Raw genomic sequence first — 21246 nt, forward strand, 5'->3', positions numbered from 1 at the left:
CCCACCGGGACCATTGCAATTCCGACAGACAATATGTCGGTAGTGTGGTTTATCAACAAGCAGGGCGGAACCAAGTCCTACCTCCTATGTCGAGAAGCACTCAGACTCTGGCAATGGGCAATCTATTCCCAGCGGTTTCTGATAGCAACACACATCCCTGGGAAGTCCAACGTTATAGCGGACAGGCTGAGCAGAGCAATTATCATACCTCACGAGTGGTCTCTCAGACTGTGGCGGACCAAATCTTCCGCAAATGGAGTCAGCCTTGCTGCGACCTTTTCGCCACCCCCTTCAACAGCAAGTGCGACAGTTTCTTTTCTCCCCTCCCTCTTCCTAGATATCCTCCCAGAGACGCTCTAATCCACGATTGGCCTCAGGGACTTCGTTATGCATTCCCTCCATTTCCCCTGATTCCCAAACTAATACAGAAAGCTACCGTGCTGGGATGCAAGATGATCCTCATTGCCCCCTACTGGCCTCGACAAATTTGGTTTCCGTTCCTGCATCATCACCTCCTGGAGCAGCCCTGGACCCTGAACCCAGTACCAGACCTCCTGATCCATCAGTTGGGTGGGCTGCACCAATCCCTTCAGTCTCTCAACCTCACTGCTTCCAACCTTAGCCAGGCTTCCGAACATTTCCCAATCGGTGCATGAAATCATCTTATCTTCGCATAAATCTACCCCCAGAAAAACTTATGCTAGTAAGTGGACGTTTCTCTTGCTGGGCAGAGTCTAAAAATATAGATCCCTTTTCAGCCCCTGTCCACCACGTTTTAGATTTCTTAGCGGAACTTTTTCAGGCAGGGTCCTCTTCTGCCACCATTAGAGTTCAGTTAGCCGCAATTTCAAATTTCCATACAGGCCTGTCTGAAACTAGTATTATGTCCCATAAGCTTTGCAAAGCTTTTCTTAAAGGGACTACTTTGCTCAGGCCCCCAGTAAGAGATCCCCCGCCTCCGTGGATCTTAATTTGATCTTAGCTTCCCTAATATTACCCCCCTTTGAACCCGCAGCTTCATGTTCCTTGAAGTTTCTTTCTTGGAAAATCCTCTTTCTTGTGGCAATTACCTCAGCTACAAGAGTTTCTGAGCTCCAGGCCTTTTGTGTTCGCCCTCCTTATTTAGTTTTCCATAATGACAGAGTTTCACTCAGGACTAATCCCTCCTTTCTTCCTAAGGTACCTTCTGAGAGTAATCTGAATCAGTCCATTGATCTTCCGGTCTTCTTCCCAAATTATTCCAACAAAGCTGAACATAAATTGCATCAGTTGGATGTTCATAGACAATTACGTTTCTACTTGCATAGGACTAAATAAGTTAGAAAATCAGATCAGCTCTTCCTGTCCTATGCTGAAGGTAAACAAAGTCTACCAGTGTCTAAAGTAACTCTATCTAGGTGGTTGACTACTATTATTGCTTTGATTTATCAATTGAGGAACAAACAGCTCCCTGCTAAACTAAAAGGCCACTCTACTAGGGCTTTAGCTACTTCTGTAGCTTTTCAGGCAAGATTACCAATGGAAGCCATTTGTGCGGCAGCTACATGGGCCACTCCCCGTACATTCATTTCTCATTATAAGCTGGATGTGGCCTCTAGGAGCTGAGCTGATTTTGGTTCCACTGTGCTGAAGAGTCTGTTCTGATGAGCCACCCAGGACTGAGGTGCTAGGGACGCTGTCCCAACCAGCAAGAATGAAGGAGAGATAGACAACTTAACATTAAGAAGTTATGTACCTACCATAACGTTCCATGTTAGTTGTCTTCTTCTCGCCTTCTTTCTTGCATCCCACCCTCCATCCTCCTATCCTAATAGACCGAGAAGAGTTGCCCTCTGAGTTCCTTTTAGCTGGCTGGGTCTTATCTGGTTTGTTCCCTCAACCTTTTAGCTCTGTAGCTAAACATATGCGGTTAGAACAGGTGTCCTTCTATTTTGTCTGTAGTTAGGTCTACCAAATGAGATCTGGGGATCTAGCGCCAGGAATTGTGGGATATGGGGAGGCCTCGAGCCAGTAAATAGCTCTCGAGCTTTAGAAGATGGCCGAGTTGTAGCCGAGGGTCGGCTCCGAACCCAACCAGAGACCAGCAAGAAAGAAGGCGAGAAGAAGACAACTAACATGGAACGTTATGGTAGGTACATAACTTCTTATTTTGTCCTGGTGGTATGAAGACTCTTGCTATGTAGTAGGAGGTGAACTCTGGTAGGTTTTTTTGTAAAGATCTGTGTCAATTTTTACCTTTGTCCAAGTCTTTAGTAATCTCCATATGTAAGCAGGAAGACTGCTGAGGTGAGATTTTTGGAAGAGATGAAATGCAGGAAGCTGATGGTTTGATTCAGATAGCTGATAATCTCCTCCAAGTTAGCACCATCCCCTTTCCACACATTGAAAATGTTGTCAATAAATCGAAGATACATAGTGGTATGTTGCATGTCTTCTCTGTTATAAACATAATCCTCCTCCCACTTGCCTATGGCTATGTTGGCTAAGCTAGGGGGGGGGCATAGCTGCCCTCATTCCTATACCAGTCTTTTGTTTGTAGTAATTTCCAGTAAATTTAAATTGTAGCTAAGCACCATATCTAAAAGTGTACCTGTTCTTTCATGTTATGCTGGTGTGCCATTGTTGTTTTTCCTGTAAGAATCAATCACTGTTTCTATACAATAATTATGTGGAAGTACAGTATATAATGATTCAGCAGCTGTTAAGAAAATATTGTCAGCATCAACTGTAGCATTAGTTTTCCTTAAAAATCCTTAAGAGACTTGTGTGTGAAATGTTCTCCTCAGCTAGAGTTTGTAACAAGAAATCCAGGTAAATGGCAGCAGCTTCGGTCAATAACCCCTTTGCTTTATGTGCTTGGGAATTCCAAAGAATTTAGTTGAGTGTGGGAGGAAGGCTTCTGTAGATAGTAAAATAAGTTATCTGTTAAAAAAACATAATCATAAAGTGCACTCAAGGCTGTGTACCAGTTGTACAATGCCTTAATCTCTTCTAAAGTTAAAGACTCATAATAGTTTGCGTCACTCAGCATTTCTTCTATCCTCTGGTTATAGTTGCTGGTATCAGTAACAATAATACCCCCTCCCTTGTCAGCCTTCATTGTGCGGTGCAACACACTCCCATGTTAGTAAGTGCTACTAGGGCCAGTATGTTCGATCCTTTGGTTGGAGTGCGCATTGTCTGGTCCAGGGTGTTTGTATTAATAAAGTCTAGGAAACATTATGCCTGTGAGTTTGAGGCAGTGTACATTTCTCAGTTTGTAGAGGGGTAGTTAAAGTTTTTCAAAAATAGGGTATTTGGTAGGATGGTGAGCACCTCTATGAGCTTCATGGGTCATAGAGGTTAACCTGTAGCTGGCAAGGACATGGTAAGAAACCTTGTGTGTGGAGACTTGGACATGGATGAACTCCAGGGCATCATCATGTTTAACTAACCTGGAGTTGTATTTGTTGCCAAAGTACATTGAGACACTTCCACTTTTAGCACCTGTCATTGCTGGTGTTGGTCTAAAAGTGTGGAACATACTGTTGCGTTGCACTGCCTGAGTACTTTTTGCAGTTTTAAACCAAGTCTCAGTAACAACACAGATGTCTATATCTTCCAGAGTGAGGAGAGCTTGTAGGGTGTGGATTTTCTTGTTTAGGATCCTAGCATTGAGAAGTAACACCATAAGGTTGCTTTGAGTTTTTTTTTCTTTGTTGGCAATTTTTTCATTTTGACATTGCCCAAAAAGGCTGTAAGGGGGTGTATAAAGTTTTAGTGAACATCCAAAAGCCCAGGGGGGACAGTTGCAGCCCATCCTTGGCAATGCAACATGATCTGATAGCCATGCCTTCCATGCTGATAGATTTTGGATCCCCCTAGAGTTAAACCAGAAACTAATCCAATTATCAGCCATTTCTGTTTATACCATGGCATCATCCTTGGTGAAGGTAGAATGTTGCTTATTGCAAGGCATGTACCTGCCTGACACACATTCGGAGAGATGCATAATGTCTCTTGTCATATAGTCCAATGAGGTACATTTGATGTTATTTATACCCACATGGACTATGATAGAATATAATTGGTACCTGTAGTGCAGCGACTTGATTCCTTGCATGATACTGCACATCTTTGTTCCAGATAAGCAATTAACAGTCATCTCCTCCTTGTTCAGCCTGGTGAGAGGGACATGTGTGTTGTTTACATTAGAATCTCCATGACAAAAGTAGTAGGTAAAGTGTTTACTTGCCTTATGGTCTTCATTCATGGTAGATCATTGGGTGTAGGCTTGTGTGGTATTAGGTGTTGCTTTTAGTGTGTGCTTTAGCGATTGCTGAAGATTGGTGTTGCCATTTGATGGCTTAGAAGGTATTTGAGGTTTGGTAAGGTTTCTTTCCAAGTGGCTCAGCTTAAGAAGGTGTAGTCTGTGGTGAGTGGTATGTGTGAAGGATTAGTGTGTGTGTTCTTGACAACCTCGTTTCTGAAATTTTTGCCTCCAAAGAGGTTATGTATGTACATTTCTCACATACTGTGTTAGTTTCTTTAAGGATTGAAATGTTTTTTGAGTACATGAGACAATTGCTGCATTGTCTCAGGGTGCCCATATCTACCAAGCTGGCCACAGAGACATTAGGAAATTGCATATCCTTGTTTTCAGGACCTGTGTTAGGGTTGGGCTATTATGGTTTAGGATTTGGTTTTACAGGGGTCACCTGAGTGGTGTCTAGGGTTAAGACTAGATGTTAGAGTTATGGTCTGGTATTAATGGTGGTCAATATGCTAACTAGCTGTCCTAAGCTTAACTCTGCACAAAGCATTTGTGTTACAGACTAAATTCCTAAGTACTAACTTTATAGGTAAATTTTACAAACTAAGCATTTGCTGCTGTACAGGTTATTTCTAACCACCTCCACATGGTGAGCATTTCTGCACAAATGTACCTAATTTATAATAGACAGAAGAAAGCTGAATATGAACTTGCGTGCCTTCTGGCCAGTAAATGAGTACACTTTGAGCTCCCTGGAGTGCTTCCCAGCTCAGAGAGACAATGTAGACACTTTCTGCCACAAGATGGATGATCCTGGAATTTCTAAATGCAGAAGCACAGCAAGAGTAGCTGTCAAGTGCAGATTAACACCAAACATCTAAGCCCATATAAAGTTGCCTGGCTGATGAAACAATTTCACTTTAAGCCTCCCTGTGTCCCTATTCGGACAGACTAGGCCCTAGAATTTGCAGTCCCAGTCTTCTTAATGTAAAACACACTTTAGATAGCCGGAAGTGAAAAAGTATTAGAAACAAATCAAACAATTAGCTACAACAAGTAATTCTTACTTAAACCTACCTTAGTGTACCCCAACTTGTATAGACCAGGCAGCCTTTCTCCTGCCACTAGAATTGTAGTCCCAGTCTTCTTAATGTAAAAGCACACTTTTTAGTTAGCCAAATGTGAAGAGGTACCAGAAACAAATCTTATTGGCTACAAGTAAGTACAAGGCAATTCAAAGGCATATAAGCCAGCAATAAGGAACACACACGCACTTTAAGGCAATTTCAAAGTACACATTATTATTACTATTATTATTATTATTGTTGTTATTATTATTAAGGTTCGAAATGCTGGCATTTACTTGTGCTTGTCAGTGTTCTTTTTTAACATCAGACTAACAGTTGTTGTGCCATCAATATGTAATTTTCTTGAATTTTGTTTTAGTAAACACTGAATAGTTGTTTGTAACCCCTCTATACTTGGCACTAATATGGCCCGTAATTGAGTGTAATGCCCAATTCTGCATGTACTGTACAAAGCAGCTGCAGCAACTGGAGAGACCTCCGAGGTTTCTAACAAAGAAACTCAAGGGGATCCATCATGTACTTTACACAGACCGACTAAAGTCCCTGTCACTGTACTCCAGGTCATATAGGCTTCTTAGGGGAGACTTATGCCTGGCCTGGCCTACAGAGCAATCCAAGACCCAAACCTAATGAACTTTCTGCATATCAGTAAATCAAACAGGGCTAGGGCTTACCCTTTCCAGGGACCTAAATATGGCCTGTGATTTAAATAGGGTATGCTGGAGGGACAGATTTATCTCTCAGCAACTGCCATGTCTTTGGAACAGGCTACCAACTCCTGTGAAACAGATCTCTATGACTAGCATTTCCATGGTATTACATTGGAATAAAACGGCTAGGCTTAAAATGACCTCTGGGTCGATAGCCTAGTAATCTTCTATGATCCTATGAACCATGCCTGTAAAATTTGTTGCTACCATACATGTCATTAGTTAATTTTGATTCATTTTTAAATTGATCTGTTTCTTTACTGGTCTGAGCAAACAATTATGTACAAATTAAATGCAAACAGTGCCTGCAGAACAGTTGTTGTCTTATTTGTGATGCACATTAAGATCTAATTTTCATTTATTGCTGTATTTTTCTTATATTATTGTTTCAGATACACTTTGTGCAGTTTTAGAAAGAGATACTTTAAGTATTCGAGAAAGTCGACTGTTTGGTGCAGTTGTTCGTTGGGCTGAAGCAGAATGCCTGAGGCAGCAGCTTCCAGCAACTACAGAGAACAAGCAAAAGGTACTTGGAAAGGCTGTGTTACTCATTCGCTTTCCACAAATGTCCATAGAAGAATTTGCTGCAGGTAATTTGTTTTGGATTCAAATACCTTATTCAAAGTATACTGCCTTCTTTCTTCCCCTCAGCACTGATTGCAACTGTTTATTAGTAGAGGTCATGTTTATTTACATTTTTTTTTTTTCCAATAAGAAGCCTCTTTATTGAATTGTCACTTATGACATAGTCATAGATCTGTATAAACGAAAACAAACCATGCTGACATATATTCATTTGCAAACGTTAATAAATCATATATAATCTTCTATACAGGCTTAGTTATGTGTCTTGTACCCAAATGAATTTCACAGGGAACAAATTGGCATCTTGAAACATCTGGTTTGTAGTGAGCCATAAAAACTGAAGAATTTAAATATTTGGTTCTCTTCTTTTGTTCAGGCCTAATGAATACAATTATTTTTCTAAACTGGAAATAGACTGTTTAACTTTGATATTCACTAGTTTCTACCATCGAAAGCATTGTATTACTTTTAAGTTTATTTTTTGCATTTTACAAACTTCTAGGAAGCTGGAAGATGAAGATGTTTAGTGGGAGTGGTTATTTTTTATTAAAGTTTCAGGCCTGAGAATGTGCAGAGCAATTCTATCTCTAAAAATCTGAGTACAGAAATTAAATGATTACAGTAAATAAGCAGACCTTCATGCCCCCAAGTTTTCCATGGATTTTCAGCTATTTATTCTTTCACAGAAAATACCCCTTTCCTGAGTTCCTGAGTCCAGCATATAGGTTTGTCACATTCTCCTAAATTGCATGCATAATAAATGATAAACTCCACTCTGTTAAATTCATGTCAGTGATGACGTTTTTTTTTTTTTTATTTTGCTCATGTTATCAATACTTGTGAAAAGATACCTGTGTGTGTGTGTGTGTGTGTGTGTGTGTGTGTGTGTGTGTGTGTGTGTGTGTGTATGGGGGGGGGTTATACTGATAGAATATACTGGAAAAAATATACCTGGACTTGATATAGTTCCAAAAAAAGAGAAAAAGAGCTTTAAAATCTAATATTTTGTATTTGCCATCCAAGAGTTTGCTATGAGAAAGACCATTGGAAGTGTAAACAGTACATATCTAGTTTTATAGTGCCAGTATTGATCCCATGACACTGAGCAAAATAACAGTTTAATAATAATATAAGTCATTACATACTGAATAACTGCCCAGTTGATTTGATAACTCTCTCACTTTTCAGCTGTTCAGAAGAAATTAATGAACAGCCCAGATCTTGTCATTGATCGTTGTCAATAAAAAGTTACTGTGTTAATGGGATCTTTGCAATGGGTTTACCTACTGGAGTTACTTTACATTGACTTGGGGAAAAATATTGGCATTCACATTCATTCTGACATGTCTCTCTATCAGTATAGCGTTTCTACAGCTGTATTGTATCAGGGCTAGCCACTCTGTGATGTAAACATTGGCTCTAGGTGGTTTGGTCACAATGACTGGTGTCAATGTGGCACCCTAGGTTTGTGCAAAAATAGGAAGAGAGTTGATGATGAATTCCATAGCTTGTTTAGAAGGTGAGCACTGCCCAATATCCCACTTTTTTCTTCCTAACTGCAGTCCCTAGTTGTCTTTTTAATAGTATTCATGGAGGTTTCATTAACTGTCATTTCAACTAGTGAAGATGTGACCCAATGAAATATCCAGGAAATGTTGCTTTCTCCCAAAACATTAGAGTAAAATGATTCAGACACCTACTGGTGGGGCACATTTTGAGGAAAACACGTGGATAATAGGGAAATTTATTTGCACACAGGTAAAGCAAAAGGTGTTACTTTGGTGTAAAATGGATAACGGATGCCAGTCTTCATATTATTCTGGACGCAGCTTTAGCAAACTCACAATTTATCAAAAATATGTATCCAAAATCATCATGAACATCATATTGCAATCATATGCTCATTGAATGTACGTATTAATTTTTTCATGAACTTAACATTTCAAGCTGTAGACATTTCACATTAGTAAACCAATGTGCTGTTTGCTTCTCTTTTATTTTTGCACCATTTTCATTTTTCCCAAACTACCTTTATTCCCCCATCACTCTGGGTTTCCATTGTAAAGTTAACGGTTCCACACTTATTTAAGGGTATACTTATTATTTTCCCCTATCTAAAAAGCCTCCTCCTAATTGCTTTAAATGCTTAATAATATGTACCATGTCTTCCAAGGTCAGTAACCCTTTATGTCCACTTTCTGATTATCACGTTTTTGGCTTTTAACAATTTAAAATTAATAAGGATTTCCTAGTTCCTCTTCTCAAGCCTAGCAGATATCTCATGTCTTTAGTAACTTCCACTCTTTCACTTGGCCTCAGTCCGTGGGCATATTACAAGGCATCTTTAAATCCTGTCAACTGTGCACACTGCCAAAATCATGTGCAATTTATCTAGGGTATAAAATATCAATGCAAGCATTTCCATGCAAATATTGTGAATCTTCTTGATTTAGTCATGTGTTTTGAGGTCTTGCATAATTCCCCATATTGATCCTTGGTGATTTGTCCACCCAGTCCTTTCCACCAATCCTGCTCAAGTTCTACTGATTGATTTTTATAATTATTGTGTGTAATTCTATACACCCAACTAATTCCCTTTTTAAAATATTCCAAAAGGGGCTGCAAGTCACCTGACACTTTTTTTTTTTTTTTTTTTTTTGTCTTTCTCTTTGTCTATGTACTGTTCTTATACCCACATATGGAAACCAATCCCCATCATGCAATTTAAAATAATTAATCTGATGTTGTCAGTCTTCATCTCTTCTTGACTGATGGGTTATGGTTCCGATCCTCTGAACCAGTCCGGCCATTGTATAGCTCGTGCCAGCCAAAACAACTCTTGAGCTAATAGTCTACCCATAATGCCCCTCTCTACATTACCCCAGATCTCGTTTGCCACTGTTATAGAAAAGATGCGTCCGCTAACTCTCTTTGGAAGCTAAGTACATTTTAGAAGTTTTATTACAATTTTTCTAACATTTTTGTCTTTCTTAATCTGCATAGTAATATCTGAACCTTGTCTACCCTTTTCTCTTTCGTGAGAGTGTTCATTTTCTTTAACTTGTATCCTTTGGTACTTCTTGCCTACCATAGTCAGTAGTTTTCCTCTCTTCTCTTCCCCTTACCATTGGGTAATCTCTTCTACCATCATTGGCAGGATTCTTCTCTGTTTTGTAACTGAGGAGTGATTGTGCGTTTCCCAACTTTCTTTTTCATGATCTTTTGTCCTTTCTGGTTATAATGGGAGATAAATCAAAATCTACCACTGGTTTTAAACTGTGCCAAGATTGTGGCAGAAAAATGCAGAGCTTGGATGTTCATGACAAATGTGTATATTGCTTGGGTGTTTCTCATCTTGCTCTAGAGTGTTCTATCTGCCAGGGCTTTAGTAATAGAGCCCTGGTGGAGCATAGAAATAAATTAATCCTTAAAGGGCTTCTTAAGGCTGCTTTTGAGGAAGCATTGTCCAAGGCCGACCAGTCTCCTCAGGCCTCTGGCATAAAATCTTCTTGTTCGGTGCTGATGTCTCCATTGGCACTGACATCTAAAAAAACATAAACACCCTTCAGCTGGTTTCCCTTCAGAACCGAAATCTAAGGTTACGAAAATTTCGGAACACACCGAGTCCTTGGCACTGACCTCTACCTTGGTGTCATCTACACCGATTCCAGTAATGACTCCAGTGTCTGCACCGACTATTTTAGTTACGACGTCAGTACAGACATCTCCTGCAACTCTGCAGCATCTACCTTCTGCCCCAGTGCCAAAGACCGAATCTTTCTTTACTCCTAAGACTACATATTCTCCATTGATCAACCCCTTTCTGGGTCAACTTTCTAGCCCTTTTATAGAGAACCTGAATCTCCCTCGGGGCTGTCCGTTTGCTCCACCAGGAGTCTTTATGAAGTTGATGTAGTGAGGTTTGTGGATCAGCTTTTGACAGCTAGGGGTCTTCCCCCATCTTCTCAACCCCCTCTTGGTGCAGGGGAATTCTTTTCCGGTACCCCCCCCCCACATGTACTCCTCTTCTGACCTTTTCGCAGGCTTTAGAGCTATCGACTCCAACCACACAGACTCCTGTGGCCTCGGTGCCGATAACTTCCTTGTCTTTTTCTTCCTGGCACACCTCTAACTCTCTCAGTGCCTTTGGAACTGATGGGCCCCTGGGATAGGGCCTTCACTATCTGGTCCGGAGGGTTTTGAGTTGATTCCTGTTTTTTATTCGGAGCCAACCTTATCGCTTCAGGCTGTGCCAGCTGTGTGCCCTTCCTCGGCTCTGGCTTTGCAGGTGGGTCTCTTGGGGCGGGGTGTGACCTCAGTTCTGAGTGTCTCTGTTTTTGGTTCCCATCCCACCTCGGGGGGGGGGGGTCTGCTTTTCAAGCTATGGAAAAGGCTTTGGCCACCACTTCTTCCTGGGTGTCTCCTGTGTTACTGGAGTCTCACCCCTTGTTACCCAAAGCTACCACCAACCTCTGTACCTGGACAGTGAGCTCCAAGGATGCAAGACAATACCGACCAAGGGTTACCTCTCTTCCAATTCCTCTTCAGATATTCCCACTGAAGAGACCCCTCGGAAGAAATTGTTAAGAGGAAACATCTGGACTCCCTTGAAGAGTCCGTCACTGAGGACACAGATTTCGATGAGGGGAGTGATGTCCTTCAAGGTAGCATCTGCAGTCATAACAAATGGGTTGTCCTGTCGTCAGGCAGCCCTTCGGTCGGCCGGATTCCAAAGTCTGGGTCCGGCTTCGACTGATGTCGCACTCCACCCAACGTCATCTCTGCTGGTCTTCGGGTATAAAGGCATCAGCCAACGCCATTTTCCCCAGTCTTTCTTGCCGCGTGGCGCCCGAAGCAGAAGCTGTTCGCAAGTGCCGGTCGGTCAGATCCAGAGATTACTACTACCGAATACTACTTCGAAGACTTCTAAAAGCTAAGTACCCCGTTGGGGACTCTTTCTTGCCTCAGCCGATGTCAGAAAAAGTCAATAACTGTTTAACTTGTGGGAAACAAATACCTCATAAAGATTTCCACTCTTACTGTCTGCCTTGCTTAGGCCCAGACCACGACGTAGCAGCCTGTTTGGCCTGTGCTTCCTTCAACCGACGAACGCTTAGGCGTCGGTCGGAGTTTGCTGAACAGTTTTTCGGCTCAGATTTTGCGTACATTATGCCGTCGGATCCTCCGACTACCCAAATTGTTAAACGCAAAGAAAAAGACCGACACTCGCGGTCCGCGGTTTCGGCCGAAACCACGGTTAAGCAAGCCGCGAGTGTCTCGGTTTCGGCCAAAACCGAGAATACCGGTCAATCTTTAGCCGAATCCATGACTACTACTGAGGCTCCTGCTACCTTAGTTGAATCGGCCTCAGAAATTTTGCCTACTACTGTGGTTCCTAGTGATTTATCAGACACCATCCCTTTGGATGTTTCTACCCCAGCACGTGGTGCTGCTAGGCCTCCTGCAGCCATGTCTATTAAGGCCTTTGCCAGGGCTAAAGCAGCCAAAACTGTTAGATCAGTGCCTGTTAAGCCCCCCCCACACAGGCCCACTTCTAGTTCACAAATGCTTACTCTGGCAGAGGATTTAATATCCCTAATTAGGGGATCCCAATCTCACCCAGACAGGGCCTCTCAGCCACCAGAAAAGAGATGCAGAGCAGAGCACCCCGAGCCAGTGTCCTCTGATGATTCTGCGGATGACTCCGACATTACAGACCAGCCAGAGGCTCCTTTGTCTACATATGAAGATTCAGATGCTGAAGAATCCATCCCATCTGCCTCTCCGCCAGAGGAATTTTCCTTTGGGGAAACCTTACATGCCATGAGAGAACAATTCCAATGGCAGGGACAAGACTTCTCAGATTCAAGAAAAAGGCTTAGGACTTTCCTACACTTACCACAACATAGGCCCTTAGCTATTCCTCCAGTACTGCCTGTTGTGGATTATGCATTTAATGATGTTTGCACTGCTCCTGATACATTACCTCCAGCCCCTGCCAAACCAGATAGATTTTACAGGGTGCCAGACACTCATCACCACCTATACAAGGCCCCACTTGCAGATCCTGAGACTATATCCCAGGGGCCTAAGGCAGTAGCCTCGACCTCAGCAAAAAACCCTACTCCTTCTGAAAGGGAATCCAGGTCCTTAGAGAGATGGGGGAAAAAGTTTACACCTCTGCTACTCTCTCAGCTAGAGCTTTAAACTGTCAGTTTCATATGATCCAATACCAAGAGTTTATGCTTGATCAGCTAACTAAGAAGCTGTCCTCTGATGACTCCTTAGATAAGAAATATGTTTTAGAAATGGTGAATAACATCCAACAGGTTAGTAACCATTCTTTAAAATGTGGCTATGATGCACTGGAGGCTTCATTTAGATCAGCCATGACTGGCACAGTGATAAGAAGGCATGCATGGTTGAAAGAACAGGTCTTGCGGATCATGTTAAAGCAAAGCTGTTAGATGCTCCTATGGATAAGGCCAGTCTATTTGGTACACCTGCTCAGCAAGTAATGAAGAAAATGGAAGAAAAGGCAAAATCTGTACAAACAGTTAAGGATTTCTTACAGGTTCAGCCCCCAAGGTTTAGCAGGAACTGGCCTGCCAAAAATTGGTCCTTTCCAGATTCCTCAAAATCTCAGAGAGGCAGGAATAGACGCTCTAGAGGCAGAAATCAATCCAGAGGAGGTGCCTACAGAGGACGCCAGTGGCAAGGCAATAACCGAAGCACAGACACAACCACTGCCACTACAACAGGACAATCACAGTGACTTGGCTCTGACACCGCCTACCAGGGAGCAAATAGCAGCACCTTTAGGCGGAAAGTTAGCCTTATTTTTGAAAAATTGGCACTGTATCACAAAAGACAAGTGGATTTTGCAAACCATAGACCAAGGCTGCAGGTTCCACTTCCACACCTTACCAGTAAAAAGAGGAATGCCAAATCTACCTCCAAATAAAAAAACAGAAGCTCTAAAGCAGATAGCAGAATTAACAAAGATGAGAGCTGTGGAAAGAGTACCAATAACAGAACAGGGCAAAGGATTCTACTCCAGACTCTTCCTAGTACCAAGAAAAGAGAAAAGTTGGAGACCTATTCTCGACCTGTCCGTCTTAAACACATACATCATTGTCCCAAAATTCAAAATGCTGACCCTACAGCAACTTCTTCCCATGCTGGGCAAGGAGTGTTGGCTGGTAACTCTAGATCTCAAGGAGGCATACCTGCACGTCCCCATACGACCAAATTGCAGAAGATACCTCAGATTTCTTGCAGGATCAGAGCATTATCAATTCTCAGCATTGCCCTTTGGCTTATCTACTGCACCCAGAGTATTCACAAAATGCCTGGCATCAGTAATCGCTCACTGCAGGCTACAGGGAATACAAATTTATCCATACCTGGGCGACTGCCTGTTACAAGCGGACAACAAAAGCAAGCTGACAACAGATCTACAAAGAGTCATTTGCTTACTACAAGCCCTGGGATACACAGTCAATTTACAAAAGTCAAGACTGATACCATCCCAAACAAGAACATTCTTGGGTGCGGATTTGGACACAGTAAAACAAATGGCATTCCTAACTGCAGAAAAACAAAAACAACTCCCTCTTTACTTCTTGGCATTAACAAAGCAGAACAAACTAACAGCAAGAAAAGTACTGCAGGCCTTGGGCTTCATGGCATCATGCATAATCTTGGTCCCACATGCCAGACTACATATGAGAAAGCTACAGTGGTACCTAAAGAATTTATGGTCTCAACACAGGCACAGCTTAGAAACCGAAATCCCACTAATCCCATGCTTGAAACAGGAGTTCCTATGGTGGGCTCAAGCATGCCAGTCAAACCCAGGCTTACCCTTCCACAACTTTCAAGCAAGCCAAACCATCACAACGGACGCCTCAGACCTAGGCTGGGGAGCGCACATGTTGCACAAATGCATACAAGGATTGTGGACTCAAGACCAGCTGCACCTGCACATTAACCAAAAGAAATGCTGGCAGTAAAACTAGCAATACTGAAATTCAGACCATTCCTCAAAGAAGGCCATTTAATGATAAGGACAGACAACACCACAGTCATGTGGTACATCAACAAACAAGGAGGCACTCATTCATACCCCTATGCAGAATGACTATGGACCTCTGGAATATGGCTCTGAGCTACAACATCCAGTTACAGGCAATGTTTGTGCCGGGAAAAGAAAACACCCTAGCAGACATGTTAAGCAGAACCACCTCGGATGCTCACGAATGGATGCTACACCCGGACATCTTCAGGGCCATCACAAAGAAATGGGAATGCCACAAATAGACCTAGTCGCATCCCCACTCAATCACCAGCTCAAAAAATTCTGCACAAGGACATGCCACCCACTTGCATGGAAGGTGGACTCTCTATCCTTCAGTTGGAAAGGCCTGACAGCATATGCATTTCCACCTCTTCCTTTGATGCACAAGGTACTACGGAAAATCAAAGAGGAACATCCAAGGATAATCCTGATAGCTCCGAATTGGCCAAGACAACACTGGTACCCATTGCTGAGGAGCATGTCTCGGGGGAGAATGTGGTCAATACCCCTGATGCCTTTGATGTTAACTCAGAACAACTACAACATCATGCATCCAAACCTAAAAACATTGCAACTGACTGCCTGGAACATCACATAGCAGCAACTAACCCAGACCTATCCCAAAGGGTTAAATACATTATCCTTGAAGCCCGCAGACCTTCAACAAGAAGGAACTATGCAGGAAAATGGAAAAGGTTTGTCATTTGGAGTACTGAAAGAGGAAAAGATGTGTCGAACATAGATATTGCCAACATCCTGGAGTACTTGGCAGAGCTTCTACATACAGGCCTGTCTTATTCCTCCATCAAGATACATGCATCAGCTATTTCAGCAGAATACAGCTTCGATCCACCTGTCTTTTCGCATCCTCTACTCAGGCAGTTCCTCAGAGGGATCAAGAATGTGAAACCCCCTAGGAAACCACCATTACCAGCATGGGACTTGAACTTTGTGCTAGAAAAATTGACACTCCCTCCATTTGAACCAGCAGCAACAGCAGAACTTCAACACCTATCATGGAAAACTGCTTTCCTACTGGCAATTACTTCAGCAAGGAGGGTTTCGGAACTACAGGCCTTAATGGCAGTACAACCCTTCCTAATCTTCCATCAAGATAGGGTCTCCATGAGAACTAATCCTACATTTATGCCTAAGGTGGTATCCAGAGTGTCTTTAAACCAGGCAATCCACCTACCTACCTTCTTTCCCAATCCACAGAACAGGCGAGAAAGACTGCTGCATACCTTGGATGTACATAGACAGTTACGCTACTACCTGGACAGAACCAAAGGTAACAGAAAAACTGACCAGCTTTTAGTAGCCTATGCAACAGGAAGGGAAGGAAAAGCAATTTCCAAACAGACAATCTCCAAATGGATAGGAAATTGCATAAGATTCTGTTACTCCTACCATGGAAAACCAATTCCACAGAACATAAGACCTCATTCTACAAGGGCTACAGCCACTACCACAGCTTTCTTACGAGGAGTGGCAACCAAGGACATTATTGAGGCGGCTACTTGGACCTCCGTGCATACATTTGCCAAGCATTATAATTTACCTCTATACTCTAGATCCCGAGCAGGGTTTGCCACTGCTGTACTGCAAGGGATCCTAACTACACCATAATTTTTCTTCCTCCACCCCTAGTTGGCTATGGTATTCTACCCATTTGTTATGACTGCAGATGCTACCTTGAAGGACATAGTACAGTTTTGTACCTACCATAAATGTAGATGTCCGAACAGGATAGCATCTGCAGTCAGGATTACCTCCCTCCTTCCCCTCTGTGGTACTCCTAGGGTATTTACCCTCCTATTAGCTAGCTGGGGGGGAGTCTCTTATGGTGTATTTGTTTGTATATATGTACATACATGCTTATTTTTTGTGTTTGCCTTCTACTTTTTTGGAAACATTGGCATTTATCCAAAATTTAGCTTTCCAAGAGGGCAACTGGCATCTGGGGCAAGAAACACTGAGGAAAATGGCGTCGGCTGATGCCTTTATACCCGAAGACCAGCAGAGATGACGTCGGGTGGAGTGCGACATCAGCCGAAGTCGGACCCAGACTTTGGAATCCGGCCGACCGAAGGGCTGCCTGACGACAGGACAACCCATTTGTTATGACTGCAGATGCTATCCTGTTCGGACATCTACATTTATGGTAGGTACAAAACTGTACTTTCCCCCTGGTCACCCCCGCAAGACATCTCCTTTGGAGACATTCTGGAGATCTTTAAACAGAAGGGTGACTGGAAGCCCAAAGACCCAGACCTTTGAGGGAGTCATACAGCCTTTGGAGCTCATCCATCTACTTTCTGGGTGACCCCTCTCACCAGCGATCTCATTAAATTGATCACTCAGCAGGCTTAGAAGGCCCCTGATTCAGTAGAACTAATTCCACAGAGACCAGATAAAATACTTTCTGCTCCCGAGGATCATCAGTACTGGGCAAAAGGAACTAGCTGAGGAAAGTTTCACTGTTCATCCCCCTAACTTGGGAGTCTAGGGCGATGGACAGATTTGGGAAGCGGGTTTATGATCATCGACCTTTACCATTAGGTCCTTTAACTTTTTAGCACATTTTACTAGGCTCCACAGGGATCTGCTCAAGGAGCTGTTGGATACCCTAGTAGGAGCAGTAACTGAAGGGGTCCAAGAAAAAGTGGCCTCCCAGTTAGCTAGCCTGGAGTCTCTCTCTAATTCATCCATGAGGTTTAATTGCACATGCAGCCGAAGGGGCGACCAGGTCAGCAGGCTCAGGAGTTGCAATTTGACAGCAGGTTCAGGTGTTGCAATTTGACGACACGCTTGAATGCGCCTGTGTGAGTTTGCAGAGCCATTCAAGTCTTCCTTCGTCAGTACTCCCTTTGACAGATCCTCCTTGTTCGGCCCCAAACTTAAAGAAACTCTATTCAGGTGTGAGAAAGATGGAAAGACCCGGTCTGCAGTGGGCAACATTTTTCTGCTCCCTAACAAGCCTATTCCAGGAATCAGAGGAGTGAGAAGATGTGGTTCAAGAAGTCCCAGAGGCCTTTCCAGGAGGTATGTGGTACGGACTCCATTCAGGGCTGAGGAGGGAGTTCCAGTGGAAGACACTGTCCTAGAGGCAGAGGTGGACCGCAGAACCAGGGATGTTCATCATGCATACAGCTGCAGTCATCACACTTGGGTTATCCTGCCGTCAGGTGGGTCCTCGGTAGGCCGAATTCCAAAGTCTAGGTCCGGCGTCGGTTGTCGTTGCTTCTTCTCTGACGTCAGTGTGGCAGGGGTATAAAAGAGGCAGCCAACACCATTTTCTTCAGTCTTTCTTGCCGCGCGGTGCCCGAAGTTCACAAGTGCCGGTAGGCCGACTCCTGAGATTTTCAAATTCGAATTTCAGATCCGAAGTCTTCATTAAAGCTAAGTACCCCGTTGGGGAAACTTGCTCCAGACCGATGTCAGAAAAAGTTAATTGTATTTCTTGTGGGAAGCAAATACCTCATAAAGATTTTCATTCTTACTGTATTCCTTGCCTAGGCCCTGACCACGACATTGCTAGCGGTCAGTTTTGTGCTAGATTTAATCAACGCACTATTAAGCGTTGGTACGATTTTGCATTTCATTACTTTGGCCGAAGATTCAATTATAAAATTTCGTTGGAACAGCCGACTACCGGAGTTTATAAAAAGTGCAAAGAAAAGGACAGGCATCCGAGGTCCAAAACCGACGACGAGGCTTCCGCTAGCCTGTCACCGGTTTCTCAGTGAGGCGCTTTTGCAGCCCCTGACGCCTGTTACCTCAGAGCCACAGGCCACATCCGACTCCCACATGGAGCCAACTAGGCCACTGGAAACTCAAGGTATTGGACACTCGGAAACTATTCCCACAGATGGGTCCAGAGCCGCTGAGCAGGCATCTGCTTCTGAGGGTGTTTTCAGGCCTACACAGCTATATGTAAAGCCAACTTCAGCTTCAAAGGCAAAGACTAAAGCAGCTCTAAAGACAAAGAAACAAGTACAGCACTCTTCTGGGCAGGCCTCCATGCCTAAAAAACAGATGCTTAAAATGTCCGAAGACCTAATTACTTTGATCAGGGGTTCCCATCCCCCTCCTGATAAGAGGCCTAGGCAAGAGATAGAATGTGAATCTTCAGATCAGGTTTCCATTTCCTCTGATTCCTCTTCTGAACATGAATATTCCCTTCCTCCCTATGAGGATTCTGATGCTGAAGAATTTATCCATTCAGCCTCTCCTCCTGAGGATTATTCTTTTGGGGAGACCCTGCATACTATGAGGGAGCATTTCCATTGGGAGAGCCAAGATTACTCTGAATCCAAGAAAAGGCTCAGAGACTTCCTTTTATTATGCCAGCACAGGCCTCTTGCTATTCCTCCTGTTTTAGACATTGTAGATGATGTTTTTACAGAGTCCGGTCTATCTCCTGACTCTTTACCACCAGCTCCTGTTAAGCCAGACAGATACTACAGGGTTCCGGATTCACATAAATTTCTTTACAAAAACCCTGCTGCTGACCCAGAAACTATTTCTCAGGGTCCCAAGGGGGTCAAGGCTTCCACTGCAAAAAACCCTATCCCCTCTGATAGGGATTCAAGGGCCCTGGACAGATGGGGGAAAAAGATTTATACTTCTGCTACCTTGGCTGTAAGAGCTTTAAATTGTCAGGTTCATGTGCTTAAATATCAACAATATCTTATGTCACTGCTTAAACAGAAAATGTTGACAAATTCAGAATGTGTAGAAAACAAAGAAATGCAGGATTTATTGCATGCAACTAAACAAGTGGGAAAGCATACTTTACAATGTGGTTTTGATTCTCTAGAGGCCTCCTGCAGGGCCGCAGTTACAGGTTCTGTCATTAGGAGGCATGCTTGGCTAAAAGAAGAGAATCTACCTGATCATGTTAAAGCAAAACTATTAGATGCTCCATTACAACATGATACCTTGTTTGGTGTTAAAGCAGAAGCAGTGTTGAAGAAAATTGAGTACAAAGCTAAATCTATGCAAACAGTGAAGGATTTCTTACAGGTACAGCCTCCCAGATTTAGCAGGAATTGGCCTACAAAGAATTGGTCCTTTCCAGTGTCAGACAGGCCAAAATGAGGCAGATAGGCAGATCACAGCCGCAAGGCTCATACAGGCCTAAGCAATAGGGTGCTTCTACCTCCAAAGGTGGAGAGGAAAAATCACAGCCATACAGGAAACCGTGTCATTGACTTTCCCCTGCCAACATTAAGCGCTTATCTTCTGGCAGCTCCTTTGGGGGGAAAACTAGCACTTTTTTCACAAAATTGGCACATGATCACCCAGGACAAATGGGTCTTAAATATAGTTTCCCAAGGCTACAGGTTCCCCTTCCACACCCTGCCAAGGCCAAACGGTATGCCAGACCTGCCACGCAATCAATGGGCAGAGGCACAAAAACAAGTTTCATCTCTCATGAACATGACAGCCATTCAACAAGTACCACAGCAAGAGCTGGGACTAGGATTTTACTCAAGGCTATTCTTGGTACCCAGAAAGGACAAAGCCTGGAGACCAGTACTGGACCTGTCTATCCTAAACACATTCCTGGATATTCCAAAATTCAAAAAGGTTAACTCTGCAGCAGCTTTTGCCCATGGCGGGCAAGAAGGCTTGGCTTGTGACTTTAGACCTAAAAGAGGCATACCTGCATGTTCCAATCAGACAGTCTTGCAGAAGATACCTCAGATTTATAGCTGGCTCAGTGCACTACCAATTCTCTGCACTGCCCTTTGGCTTATCTACTGCGCCCAGGGTCTTCACAAAATGCCTGGCACCAGTGATTGCATTTTGCAGACAGAGGAATACAAATATATCCTTACTTGGACAACTGCCTTATTCAAGCAGAGAACAAGGACACTCTACTACAGCATCTAGCGTTTGTAAAAAGGTTGCTAACAGGTCTAGGGTACACAGTAAACGAAAAGAAATCAAAACTCATACCCTCTCAAGAGATAATATTCCTGGGTGCAAGCTTAAATACAACTGCCCAGATGGCTTATCTCACGCCAGACAAACACAGGCAACTGACTTCTTATTTCAAAATGTTGGCAACAAAGACCCAGTTATCTGCAAGAAAAATTCGGCAGACTTTGGGCTTCATGGCATCCTGCATTCTACTAATTCCATATGCAAGACTGCATATGAGGAAACTTCAATGGTATCTGAAAAGTGTTTGGACTCAGCATTGCAACAGCCTGGAAACAACAATTACCCTCATTCCCTGCCTGCAACAGGAGTTTCGATGGTGGGCAAAAGCCTGTCACCTCAACATGGGACAGCCATTCACTATACCCACAGCCAGGCAGACATTGACAACAGATGCATCAGATTATGCCTGGGGGGCCCAAATGGCAGGAAGATGTATTCAGGACACATGGTCTGCAAGTCAAATGCATCTACATATCAATCAGAAAGAGATGCTAGCTGTACAGAATGCCCTGATGGCCTTCAAGGATCTACTTCATCCAGGACAACTACTGATAAAGATGGAAAAAAAAATAAAAA

At 43.3% G+C, this 21246-nt stretch overlaps 1 protein-coding gene across 1 annotated transcript in view; it reads left to right on the forward strand.

Annotated features, from left to right (window-relative positions):
• The window catches only part of BTBD1 (BTB domain containing 1), a gene marked incomplete in the record, with an annotated part of 873751 nt that overhangs the window by 306974 nt on the left and 545531 nt on the right, over positions 1-21246 (forward strand). The window contains 1 exon segment of the mRNA XM_044077796.1: positions 6443-6640. Coding sequence (XP_043933731.1) covers positions 6443-6640 — 198 coding nt within the window.

Source organism: Protopterus annectens, chromosome 7.part0 (assembly GCF_019279795.1).
Source record: "Protopterus annectens isolate FY-2018-M chromosome 7.part0, PAN1.0, whole genome shotgun sequence".
Lineage (NCBI taxonomy): Eukaryota > Metazoa > Chordata > Ceratodontiformes > Protopteridae > Protopterus > Protopterus annectens.